The 13,725-nt window shown below is 36.6% G+C and overlaps 1 protein-coding gene and 1 long non-coding RNA gene across 2 annotated transcripts; both read left to right on the top strand.

The window, feature by feature from the left end:
- The first annotated feature begins 226 nt into the window (after window positions 1-226).
- On the top strand, window positions 227-4,338 carry LOC108274090 (uncharacterized). The gene is made up of 3 exons (XR_001814417.3): window positions 227-416; window positions 1,054-1,188; window positions 2,200-4,338. It is a non-coding gene; the product is annotated as an uncharacterized LOC108274090 (long non-coding RNA).
- An 812-nt stretch (window positions 4,339-5,150) lies between these two features.
- Window positions 5,151-11,765, top strand: LOC108274088 (SLAM family member 5). The gene is made up of 6 exons (XM_017483947.3): window positions 5,151-5,229; window positions 6,966-7,244; window positions 7,493-7,732; window positions 7,858-7,995; window positions 9,972-10,264; window positions 10,522-11,765. Exons 1-5 carry the CDS (start codon window positions 5,166-5,168, stop codon window positions 10,238-10,240), a joined length of 990 nt encoding a protein of 329 aa, XP_017339436.2. The 5' UTR covers window positions 5,151-5,165; the 3' UTR covers window positions 10,241-10,264; window positions 10,522-11,765.
- The last annotated feature ends 1,960 nt before the right edge of the window (window positions 11,766-13,725 follow it).

Here is a 13,725-nt window from a genome sequence, read left to right as displayed (position 1 = left end):
TACATTATAAGTTACAGGTTGTGCAATAATACTACGATTTTTTTTTTAATCTAATTTTTATTTATTTTTTTATTGACTATTTATATTTTTATACTTTTGTTTAATTTCATTATACAGTTGTGCAATGACAATAAAAGGTATTCAATCTATTGAATTCAGCTGCAGAAGTGCTTCTATTTTCTCACTGTTTCCACATTATATTCAGTATTCGTACTGGGAGCCAAGCCAACCAAAAGGTGGAGACATCTTGCCCTGTTTTGATAGAAATGCATCACGTGCTACATTTTACATGAACACACGTCCAACTCAAATCAGAAAACTGTTTTTGTCACTGAAATTCTTTAGAAGAAAGATGAACATCAAAGGCAGTGCTATAGTCTTATTCCTCTGTTTCCTGACTCTATTTACCATAACAGGTAGGTCAGGAATTTCTGTGTTTCAATCATCAATTTAATGTTTTAGTTAATCACCATATCCGACTGGTCTTTGTTTTCCTGTTTGTTTTTTTAATAGTGAAACCTCTCATGTGAAGACTCTTATGTACTTACTGTTTTTGTGATATTGAGTGAGTTTTTCTGTTTCAATTAGTTAATTAAAACTGCTTAGGATTTTCTTGGACATGAAGTTGTGATTAAGATTGTGATTATTGTTTCAAGACTGTACCAATGGTTTCTAGAAAGAATTCAGCAGACATGTTTTTGTTTGTTGAACTATTACATTGCATATCACAGGTCAGAAAATATATATTAGAAGGGGACATACTCATCTTTAACCTGGTTAGGTGACAGAGATCAACGTTCGGATATATCTTACATCTCAATAAATGTTGAGAGAGACAAATCAGAGTATACATGTACTGCCCAGAATCCAGTCTATACAAGCACAAGTGATCCAATGGACACAGCATTTAATAAATAGTTTTCATTCACTTTGATTTTAAGCAGGCTCTACAATCAGCTTAAATATTTCTTGCTTGATTTGATTTATATCATGGTCTGTGAGAATGCATATATAGTCTTATTGATGAAACATAAAGATTGTAATTTTGCCCAGGTTTCACTGTTGCTATGCTGATTGGAAATTCTGACTATAACGCTAAGATCATGAGCTTAGCTAGGGGATGGACTCTCATAAAGTGTTTGATGACTGTTTTCTGCTGTGTCTGTAAATGCAAAGAACAACAGCAAGGTAAGTTCAGTCTTAGATTTTGTAAAATGATTTTTATTTTTTTATATTATTATTATTGTTTTGCAATTTAAAAAAAAATGAAATAAAATATTATGCGCATTGCTAAATTAAAATAGGAAACACACTTCCTAATTAGTCTCGTTGGGTCTGATGATTTCTGCATGCTTCAACTCCCAGATGCCTATGCTTGTATAGTGTGCAATTAACAAGGGAGAGAAAGTTAGACCCCAGATTACTGACAGTGGCACCATTGGGACTTGAACTCAATAGACAGATGACAGGACAACACTTTTCTGTTGTGCCCCATGAACCCATGCACTATTGTATAAGTGGATTAATGTTCAAAATTCGTCAAGACTAAGTCTCTAGCAGTTAAGAGGATGGAGTAACAATATTTTTACTTTTTCCCCCTACTCACCCCCATATCTCTTCTTGTCATAGAGCAGGTGCTTTTGTCCACTCGGAAATTTAACAGCTTGAAAGCAAAATTATAACACCATAAACACACGAAAATTTGCTTATGTTAATTTAGGTGAATGGTCAAGAGTGTCTTTGCTGTCCTGTTTTTCTTTGTAATGTAAAGCTTTCATGAGTTTTTCAGGTGCCTCTCACTATCTGTGTTAGCTATTTTGCATCATTAACTAATTCCCGTACAGCTAATAAATGTTTTTATTTGTTTTTCGAATAATGGGATTTTCATGAATACCAAATTTCTTGTGAAAATAATCCTAAGAATGCTTTATGAATAAATCTGTTCATATCCAGCGTGATGAATGAGGTCCCGTGACAGATATTGAATGTAAACAGTAAAGCCATTCTGCTGTAGAGACACAAAGAGATCATTTGTTTTAATTCAAGATTATTGGGTAATTTAATGCAGTAATCAGTCAGGCACAAATATAGAGGTCATTTAGGCAGATGTTGGTTAACAGCCACATCTGCATGTCTGTGACTGTATTAATTAATATGATAAATGTGCTTTTCTAATAATAAATCCTGTCCTTTTCCCAGTTACAGATGACGAGGCGTTAAGAATGAACAATTTACACAGCTTCACTCAATAACTTCCAACCCACACCTCTTGATCACTCGTGTTCAGTAACAGCTTTATCCTTGTCAGTGTCACGGTGGATTCATACACTGTCCTGGGAAAACTGGGCACGAGGCAGTAACACATCCTGGATGGGACTACCAGTTCACACACACACACACACACACACACACACACCCCTCTGGGAAATTTATCTTAGACAATCCACCTGTGCAGTTGATTAGAGCTTTCTCTGCGCTAAATGTTAGTGTTGTTTTTAGAGGTAATTCTGTTTGTTTGTAACTTTGTGACAAACCTGATCTTAGTTTTGTTGGGTCTGTGGTTTTCCTGCCGAATTAGGCTCATTTGAAAATACAGATGCTGGTGAAATTTAAAAGGTCATGGGTGGTGTTTCCGGGCTACTTTCAGAATTGATCATGGCTGTAATAAAAAAAAAAAATGAAACAGCCGAAAAGCAAAAATGAATAAATAAATAAATAAAATTGTTGTTTATATTGATGAGAGTGTTAAATACCTGGCAACTTAACAACAGACACGCACATTTAGTGTAGGCTACAGTTGACAGGTTGATTTTTTTTTTTTTTTTACACCCTGACTCACAAGTGGGAAGGTTGGTGAATATGTTGGTGACTGTTTATCTTATATGTTATATCTTATTTATAGTTTTTTACTATATGATATTATAGTATTATCTTATAATATGATGTTATTTTATTGTTCCTGTACAGTTTTACAGATTTAAGCACTGTGTGAAAGGTGCTATATATAATGAGTCTTTATTGATCACGTATACATTACAGCACAGTGAAATTGCTTTCTTCGCATACCCGAGCATGTCAGGAAGTTGGGGTCAGAGCGCAGGGTCAGCCATGTCACAGCACCCCTGGAGCAGAGAGGGTTAAGGGTCTTGCTCAACAGCCCAAGAGTGGCAGCTTAGCAGTGCTGGGGCCTGAACCCCCGACCTTCTGATCAGTAACCCAGAGCCTTAACTTTATAAATAAAGCTTAAATAAAGTTCGGTTTATTCAACCCAGTCTGAAATACTCAGTAAGCTCATCCTAAAGGCTTGTTCATACCGGGACGTTTTTTTTCAGCGTGTTAAATGGTTCATGTCTAAATCAATGGCTGTCAACAGGTGTGTTCAGACCCACGCGTGGCGTCAATTTATTTTATGTCTCAGAGTTATTCTTTGTCTCTTCCCTGCAAATGTTTCCCATCTCTGCTCAACGATAATCTGTTGCTTGATAGTCCATTGTATTTATTTTGCACCTGGCATATATTTGCATATATGTATTAATCAAATAGCTAAGTGCCCCATTATTGCATTGTTGTATTATCATATTGACCACAAAAAAGACTATTCATATTCAACACTTCATCAATTTGCAGGAACATTAACATTTTTGGCCACAACAATAGAGGCCTTATACCTACCCACCCCCTCCCAAAAAAATGTATTTAAAAAAATGTATAATTAGGGACTTCCCATAAGTATGTCAATGCTATTGCTGTGACTTTGAAATAATTCAAATCATTACTTATTTAAAAAAAAAAAAAAAAAAAAGTATATTGTACTGCTACTGCTGCTGCTTGAAAAATCCATTTTCTGTTCACAAAAAAAAAAAAAGTGTGTGAACGGCAAACACAAATACTGGCTCTCTTCTCCTCAGTGATTAGCGGGTGTCAGAAACGGAAAGTTGTGCAGTGCTATCTTGTCCCAGGGTATTTCTGCTTTTCAATAAGCGCCATCTACTGTCAGGGACTGAATTTGCACTTTCATTCAGCGCATTGCTCGTGTTTAACGCATGTGTGCAAACACAAAAAAAAAATGGCGAAAAACTAACAGTTTAACACGCTGAAAAAAACTTCCCGGTGTGAACAGGCCTTAACACCTGTTATGTAGACAGGTATAGACAGTCTGTGTTTGCCTTCATCAACGATCAGTCTCCAACCACAGACCTCATTTATCTTTTAAATGAAAATGTCTGAAAATTTCAAATTTGTTTTTTACAATATTTCAAATATATGAAAAGATATTTGCATATTTATTAGCTGTAATAGATTTTTGATTGTGCATAAAAATTAAATGATTTAAGTAAAACCTTGTGGGCTTTATTACAGGAACTTGTGAACATGTCTGGTATCTGAATAGGATTCTTCAATAAATGTTCATTAATGTTCATTAGTCTTCATTACAAATATGAGGTTAAAATGCATGACTAGTTGCTGTTGTAGAAGGCACTCGTCCTCAAAAAATTTGTACCAACAAACAAAATATAATCAAGTAAAGAATACATTTATTTGAGCAAGTGACCATTCCAATGCTGTTTTACAATACAACACGGTTTTAAAGAGATTTATGAGTACCATCTGAGGAGGAATGTCACATCTGTTATCATATGAGGTGGAACAACAGATACAAATAAGAACGAAATTAACTGAAGCTGCGGAGGGAGAAATGAAGCCCAAACACCAGGTAAGTAAAGTAGTGTAGGTAAAGCAGTCGAGACAAAATAACTGAAAAAGCAAAAGGCAGACTCTATGTTTTAGTATCTTTAGTTGCCACCCTCATAATCTAATCTTAGAAATCCATTTAAACCCCTATTTCACTGTAGAAATGAAGTGTCTGTGTTAGCATACCAGTTTGATAGCCACCGCATGTGGCTGTGTTGTGGTTAATGGAAAGAGAGGTGATGCATTGCACACACAAGTGAACGTCCCCATTCAGAAGTGTTTCTATTTTCTCACTGCTTCCATGTCATACACTCTGACCGGGAGCCGAGCTGACCTAAAGGTGGAGACATTCTGCTGTGTTTAGTGACAAAAAAATGCATCCTGTCCTGCCTTTTGCAAGAACACACCCCCAACTCAAAACAGAAAACTTAAACTGTTTTCTCCATTTGTCTCCGAAATTCTTTACAAGAACGATGAACGCCAAAGGCAGTGTTATAGTCTTATTCCTGTGTTTCCTGACTCTATTTACCTTAACAGGTAGGTCAAGATTTTCTGTTTCAACAATCATTTTAATGTTTTAATTAATCGCCAAATCAGACTGGTCCTTACGATGTACTTTTCTTCATTTGAATCATACATATGAATACAGATCTACGTGTTTCGGCTACAAAGCCTTCTTCAGCCTTCTTCATCCTCAAAAAGGCTGTGTAGGCGAAATACGTAGATCTACACTTTTAATTGTTTTTAATGATTTAGCCCAGTCACTTACAGGCTTTTTACTTCATCGTGTGAGTGCCTTGGAGTATTTCGTCGTCATAATTTGATGTTTACCTCCAGTTTATCCAATCAGCATCAGTGGCTATATAAAGACACCAGTGTAGCACTCTCTGCTTCTGTTATTTTATTTTTATATTTTAAATTTATTGTTGAGTTTCACAAAATGGTTAGTGGCTAGAAGAAAATCGCACAAGCATTGAAAATGCCCATTTCCACCATCAGGGCAATAATTAAGAAGTTCCAGTCTATATCGTCTCACTGCACTGTAAAGATGATGGTTCGAGTGGACAAAACATCTCCAAGGATCACAGCTGGAGAATTGCAGAAGTTAGTTGTGTCTCAGGGTCAGAAAGTCTCCAAAACTACAATCGGAAGTTGTTTGGAAGGGTTTCAAGAAAAAAGCATCTACTCTCAACCAAAAACAAACTCGAGCGTCTTGTTTGCCAGACACTACTGGAACTTCAAATGGGATCGGGTTCTATGATCAGATGAAACCAAAATAGAGCTTTTTGGTAATAAACACCAGAGGTGGTTTTGGTGCACACAGAGAGGTAGCCATATGGACAAGTCCCTCATGCCCACGGTTAAATATGGTGGTGGCTCTTTAATGTTTTGGGGCTGTTTTTCTGCCAGAGGACCTGAACATTTTGTTAGGATACATGGCATCATGGACTCTATCAAATATAAACAGATATTAAATGAAAACCTGACTGCCTCTGCCAGAAAACTTAAAATGGGCCGTGGTTGGATCTTCCAGCAGGACAGTGATCCAAAACATACATCAAAATCAACACACAAATGGTTTACTGACCACAAAATCAAGGTCCTGCCATGGCCATCCCAGTCCCCTGACTTTAACCCCATAGAAAACCTGTAGGGTGAACTGAAGAGGAGAGTCCACCAACGTGCACCTGAAAATGTGAAGGATCTGGAGAGATCCGAGGAACGGTCTCAGATCCCTTGCCATATATTCTCCAACCTCATCAGGCATTATAGGAGAAGACTCAGAGCTGTTATCTTGGCAAAGGGAGGTAGCACAAAGTATTGACTAAAAGGGTGCCAATAATTGTTGCACACCTATATTTAACCAAGATATTTTTTGGATAAACCTGTTGTATTTGCAAATTTTTGATATCCATGACAGCAGAGTATTTTTGTGAATTTTGTTAACAAAAGGTTAAACAATAAAGACAATTTTTCACAGCCTTCTATTTACCAAGGGTGCCAATATTAGTGGAGGCACTGTATCTATTTACTGTATCCTTATTTTTTGTCAGTAATTTGGCATCAGTGAATGTTTTTTCATGCAAGTTTGCCATGAAGTTGTAATTAAGATTGTGATAATTGTTTCAAACTGTACTAATGGTTTCTAGTAAGAATTCATCTGAAATATTATAGTGGTTGTGTGTCTTGTATTAAGTATTATATTGTGTCACATATACATCAAACGTAAATTTCATTATTGCTTTAAATCTCTGTACATTTTTTATTGACAGACTGTAGCACATGTCAGAAAAATATATTAGAAGGGGGCAGTCTCACCTTTAAACTGACTGACAGGCCGCTTAAGGATGATGATCGATTCACTATAAAAAAAGACAATAAAGTGGTAGTCCGCAAAAAGAATAACAAACAAGAGGGACCAGGGAGCGTCAAAAATGATTCCCTGGAGCTCCAACATGTGAACCTGAGTTATTCTGGGACATACGGTGTTGACGTATTTGATGTGAATGGCACCAACGTAAAATCATGCACAGAAATCGTCTGTGTTTATGGTAAGATATTTGGAATTATAAATGCTATTTTGCTGCAAATATATTTCTCTCTTTTGATGGATGTGGTGAAAATTTACACTTATTCTCATGACAAATTTAGATATCTTACACCATATCTCCAATACAATATTATTTCATTTTAACATAATGCTTAACATTTGGTATTTAAAATATATAAATCTGAAATAATTTATAATGCTGAATACTGCATGAATATACTCATGATGCTGTCCTTCCATATTTACCAGCAAAAGTCCCAAAGCCAAGAGTGACTATTACATGTCAGGATGAGAAAGTTGACTTCAGATGTGATGTTGAAGTTGACAAAGATCAAAGATCAGCTATATCTTACAGCTGGCACAAAAATGGGAAAGAATTGAAGAACGTATTAAACTTCTCAATAAATGCAGAGGTGGATAAATCAGAGTATACATGTACTGCCCAGAATCCAGTTCATAAAAGCACAAGTGATCCAGTAGAAGCAGCATGTAAGTAATTTTCATGCACTTTAATTTTGGAAATTAAATATTTATCTCTTAATTTGATTATCTCATCATCTGTGAGTATGCTATAAAATCTTATTAACCAAAAATAATGATTGAATTTTGCTCAGGTTCCGATACACTCTATGGTTTAGACCGTTGGACCATGATCAGCATCTTTGCTGGTGGAGGTCTCGTACTGTTATTGACAATTGTGCTAGTGACTGTTGCCTGTCGTCAATGTAAACGCAGAGTGAAACAACAGCGAGGTGAGCTCAGTCTTAGATTTTGTGAAATGATTATTATTTCCTGTGATTTTTTTTCAAATTATTAAAGTGATTAAACATTATACACCTTCTAAATTAAAACATAAAATACAATTTCCAGCTATTCTCTTTGAGGCATACATTCTAAAACAAGCCTTGAAATATCAAATGAGATTCCTCTTTACCAGTTAGTTTTTACATACTGTACTGTTGTTGTTGTTTGTGGTTGTGGTTTTGTTAAACAGGAACTCAACTTATATGCTGTTGTATGGTTCTCAGGACATAAAAATGTGCTATTTCTACTTCATCAATCTTGAGAAAGTATAACTGCACAGGCAGGAAATCCTAAAAGAAACTGCTGATATAAATCATCCTGTGACACAGGTAGAGAAGGCTTACATGTTATTTCAGGAAGAGAAAAAGACCATTGTCACAATTTCAGGATCCTGGAGAGCAGTTTCATACATTAAAGAAGCACATGTAGGAAGGCCCTGAAGATGGAGCCTTCAAAACAAGATTATATACTGTTCAAGACACGACTAAGCATCCTTTATCTTGTTCTTCCAGTGCATATATCCATTTCAAACTTACACACAATGTCTTTTCACTTTGTACTTGTATGTACTGTGCTGTGGAAAAGTATTTCCTCATTTATTCTGTATATCTCATACTAAATAGTTTTAGATATTCAAATGAAATACAACATAAAAGAAATGCAACCTGGGTAAACACACAATGCAGTTTTTTTTTTGTTTTGTTTTGTTTTTTTTTCATTTATTGAAGTGAAAAAAAGTTATCCATCACCCATGTAAAAAAACGAATTGCCACCTTAAACTTAAAATCTGGTTGTGCCACCTTTAGCAGCAATAACTGCAACCAAACGCTTCTGATAACTTGAGATCAGTCTTTCACTTATTTCTAGGATTAGGATTTACTCCTATGCTTTGGATCATTGTCTTGCTGCATAATCCAGTGCACTTGAGTTTCAATTTACAGACTGAAGACCGGATATTCTCCTTTAGGATTTTCTGGTAGAGAGCAGAATTAATGTTTCCCTCAATTATTGCAAGTTGCCCAGACCCTGAAGCAGCTAAGGATCCCCACACCATCACACTTCCACCACCAGGCTTGACCATGTTTGATTTTATTTTTGTGGAAATCTGTGTTTGGTTTATGCCAATTCCACTGTCAACTCACCAGTTCACAGAACATTCTCCCAAAAGGGTTGAGGATCATCAAGGTGTGCTTTGACAGAATTCAGACGAGCCTTAATGTTCTTCTGGGTTAGCAGTGGTTTTCACCTCGCCACTCTTCCATGGATGCCATTTTTGCCCAGCGTCTTTCTGATAGTGGAGTCATGAACAGTCATGAATCTTTATTGATGCAAGAGAGGTCTGTAGGTCATTTGATGTTGTCCTTGGCTCTTTTGTGACTTTATGGATGAGTCGTTGCTGTGCTCTTGGAGGAATTTTGTAAAGTCAGGCACTTCTGGGAAGATTCACTACTGTGACGAGTTTTTCCATTTGGATATAATTAATCCATATATAGATGAACAGTAATCCATGGTAATTGTGTGATTTGAAGCTGTTTTGATTTACATTAGGTAGACTTTGGAATCTATTTTTTTCTGCCAATATATGATTTTCATGACTACTAAATGTCTTGTGGAAATGCTCCCACAGTTATTTATCCATGCATACAGCTCATACAGTAATTAAATGCATCCCATATCCAACTTGATAAATGGGGCCCAAAGACAAATGTTGAAAGAGCACAGTAAAAATATAATGATTCAGCAAGATAATTTGTTAATGATTATTGAGTAATTTATAGAAATAAGCATTCTGGTGTAAATAAAGAGGTAATTTAAGCAGATGTTTGGTAAAGAGCCACATCTACATTTCCATGATTGTATTATTTCATGAAGGATAAATATGTTTCGTAATGATATATCCTTTATCATTTCCCAAATGAAAAAGAGTACAGACTGAACTACATCAACATCTCTTCATTTCCTGGTCAACAAAAACAGCAAGAGCAAACAGCAAAACCAACAGCAAGACATCAGCTGGTGCTTCCAGACACCTATGACAAGGTTTCTGCCCAAGAAGGACCTCAAGCAGGAAGCAGGAAGAAGAAGCGCACTCGGCCTCCACCAGCTCCAATAGATGATGAAGAGGAACAACTTCCACCATTACCCAAAGCGAGGAAAAACGCACCGGTTAAAAAGTGTGAAGGACCGTTATGATGGACGAGACAGCACACCACTCAGGTGAAATGATCAAATTATCTTATCCAATTATATCCTGTATTTTATATACTAGTTGCATGATGATTAATAGGTGACCACTACTTCAAAAAAATTAGCTGACTAGTCATCTTATCCATAGTTAAACAAAACCTGTTTCAGGACTTTGCTGTTTTTAGGCTGTATTATTTGTGCAGAACACACTAGACCGCAGTTCAGTTAACAGACACACAAAAGGCTTCAAATTACATTTCCAGACTAACACAATGCTTTGTTTACAGAATTATCAAAACCCAGGATAAGCAGATTGCGTCCAAGATGCTGCAGTATTAACAGAGTATTAACACGTACAAGAAAGAAAGAACAAGTTACACCTTTCTGTGCATCATTGCACTGGCTGCGTATGTCTCTAAATGACTCTGTTACAGTTTGGTTTTTATGGTCAAGCACTAGCTGGTTTCATCTTCTATTAATAAAGGAAAAAAACCCACCGCAGCGGAAACAGCTTCTGTCACTGTGCACGAAGGATGTTCATAACATCAGTATCCAGCATATGCCTATCATTACATTAATAATGTAAAAAAAAAAAAATGCTAATAAAACATGGCATTGTGGTGTATAAAACAGTATTGTTCATTTCTATTTTCCTTTATAGTTTAATCTTATACACTTTTTAATTTCTTTATTACCATGTAGGGGAGACCCAGCACAATTGTAGTTTTCTCTAAAATGCACACATGCGTCTATGTGCAAGTTTATTACATCTATGCACAAGTGCATCACTTCCGTGTCACAGCAGGATTCATCCGCTCTTCCATGGTGATGATATTTGTGAGAACATTTTATGAAGTAAAAAATGAAACAAGAAGTAGGTTTCTCATTTTTTTTAAAAAAATAAATAAACCTGCGCAGTTGATTACATTTCACTTTGCACTCAGTGTTAGCACTGTTTTCAGAGTTTGTGCTAATTCTGTTTTCACGACCGTGAGAAAGCTTTGTTGTGACCCGTGGACGTTGTTGCTGGTCTGTGGGTTTCAGGGAACATAGCAACAGATACACTCGCACATTTAATAACCTGTATATGCTACAGCTGACGAGAGAAGAAGTAGGTCACATCATCAGTTGAAAGGTTTCAACCTGATGCACAATTCTAAATTGAATGGTGGGAGAACTTTATGAATTGTTGAACTGTTTGGAAGACAGTGGTTCTGTTACATCTGGCATAAATTCTGTAACATAGAATTCCACAAAAAAAATATCATACCTGCAGTCAAGCATGGTGGTAGCAGTGTGATGGTGTGAGTGCAACTGGATTATACAGCAAGACAATGATCCAAAGCATAGGAGTAAATCTACCTCTGAATGGTTAAAAAAAAAAAAAAAAAAAAAAAAAATGAATGTTTTGCAGTGGCCTTGTCAAAATCCTCACTTGAACCAATTGAGATGCTGTGGCAGGATCCTAAATGGGCAGTTCATGCTCGAAAACCTGCCAATGTGGCTGAACTAAAGCAATTCTGCAAAAAGAGTGAGTCAGTAGTCAACCACAGTGCTGTGAAAGATGGATTACCAGTTATCGGATGTGTTTGGTTGAATCATTGCTTCTAAAGGTGGCACAACAAGATTTTCAGTTTAAAGTGGCAATGCGTTTTTCCCATGGGTGACAGGTGTTGGATAACTTTTTTTTTTTTGCTTCAATAATAATGTCTTGTGTGTTACTGTAACTCAAGTTCCCTTTGTTTTATGTTGTATTTCTTTTGAAGTTGTCCGGGTAGCGCCAAAAAGACTTAAAATACCCATCAGCACACCCTACAAGAGATCAAGTGCACCTGAATCATGTTGTGGTATAATAAGTCCTGTATTGTGTAGCACCCTTTGTCAAGCTTTTGCCATTGTTCCGTGTGTGCTTCTAGTTTGTATGATTCTTGCCTTGTATCAATAGTCCATGTTTATGGTTCTTATGCTCATCCTTTGGATCGCTTTGTTTGCGCTTTGTTTAAGAAGTTATCTCCACTTGCACCTGCCTCCATTACCAATTACTGACAGAAAGTTTGACTGACCAACGGATGCAGCCGATATTTTTTTTTTTTTTTGAGTGGATAGGTGGGGCAGGGGCTCCTGGATAGGGACTGCCTGATTTGAGAACAGCATGAGATGAGGTAATGGACCAACACCATGCTGGAATGGCTAGAGACCAGGCTGGGACAGGATCCCACCCTCCCTGCCCCACTAAGGACGTCGCTCTGCCTCAACGCTCGGCTAAGGATGTCCCTCTTCCCCGCAGAGGATGCCATGACAGCTCATTTTATAAATCATCCGCACTTGAGTTCTCCTTACCAATTTCTGACAGCTGTCAGTAGTATGTTTGGAGCTACTGTGCTAATGAGAGGTTCTAATTGAGAAATGCAACTAATCAGTTTGTCCATATGAGAAGTAGCTGCGTTTCATTGCGCCTGTGCAGCAACTGAAATTATGCTGTTGGTCATGTCAAACTTTTAACATTTTTATTTTCTGTGACAGTCGCTAAGATTTCAACAATGCAGAAACAGTGACAAAGTGAAGAAAATGTTTTACTAACTCTGGGTGTAGATGGTTCCCGTTCAAATCAGATAGTCTTACAATAGTTTTGTGTGCTGTTCATGCAATATTGACCACAAATTCAGACCAGAATGAACTTTAACACAGTAAAAGAGACACAATGGCATGAAACGCAGCCAAACAACACACACTGCTATAAATTGTTAACAAACAGCAACAAGGATTTTTAAACAAAAGCCATGATGAAGCTAGTCTTAATAAAATCACTACAATAAAATACAATAGGTAGGTCCTTAAATTTCAGAGGTCCAAACCTATGAATTTTTTTTCTTTCTTTTTTGTGCGCCACTATCATGTTTTCTGTTATTTGACATTATGATAATTATATCTCTAATATGAAAAAGGCCACATGACTTTACAGTAGCTGCATGAGTTTGGTTAGTCCGCCTCCACTCACAAAAACTAAACAATTAAACAAAAACTAAATATGAGCAACATACAGCTAAACAAATCAAAACACCTTATTAAAATAAATATTGAACTTGGGCCAATCAGCAGCAATATATCTTAAAGAATATTCTAAAAACTTAAATATACTTTGGTCCCGGGGCCAAAACCATAGCTATTGAACTTACAAGTAGGTTAGGCCATGCCTTGTCTACACTACCACAGGCCCAAACACAATTCTCATATCCATGTGATAATGGCTTTGGCCCAGGCATAACCCCAACTACATTTGTTGTTTTTTATACTTTTATATAGAGGTTGTAAGACTGAAAATATAAACACAGAGATGAAATACTGGATGCAGATAAAATGAATTGAAGCTGCAAGCAGAAAAGGGAAGTCCAAGCACCAGGAAGTTAAATAGGGTAGTTAAAATAGTTGAGACAAAATAACTGAAGCAGCAAAAGATACACTCTTAGCTTCTTTAAATGGCACCTACATGA

This window comes from Ictalurus punctatus, chromosome 13 (assembly GCF_001660625.3).
Source record: "Ictalurus punctatus breed USDA103 chromosome 13, Coco_2.0, whole genome shotgun sequence".
Lineage (NCBI taxonomy): Eukaryota > Metazoa > Chordata > Actinopteri > Siluriformes > Ictaluridae > Ictalurus > Ictalurus punctatus.
This window is presented reverse-complemented; position numbering and strand designations above follow the sequence as displayed.

Coding starts and splice junctions, on each gene's coding strand:
- LOC108274088 (XM_017483947.3), top strand. CDS start 5,166: ATGAACGCCAAAGGCAGTGTTATAGTCTTATTCCTGTGTTTCCTGACT. Junction 7,245..7,492: donor AGAAATCGTCTGTGTTTATG/GTAAGATATTTG, acceptor CATATTTACCAG/CAAAAGTCCCAAAGCCAAGA. Junction 7,733..7,857: donor TGATCCAGTAGAAGCAGCAT/GTAAGTAATTTT, acceptor AATTTTGCTCAG/GTTCCGATACACTCTATGGT.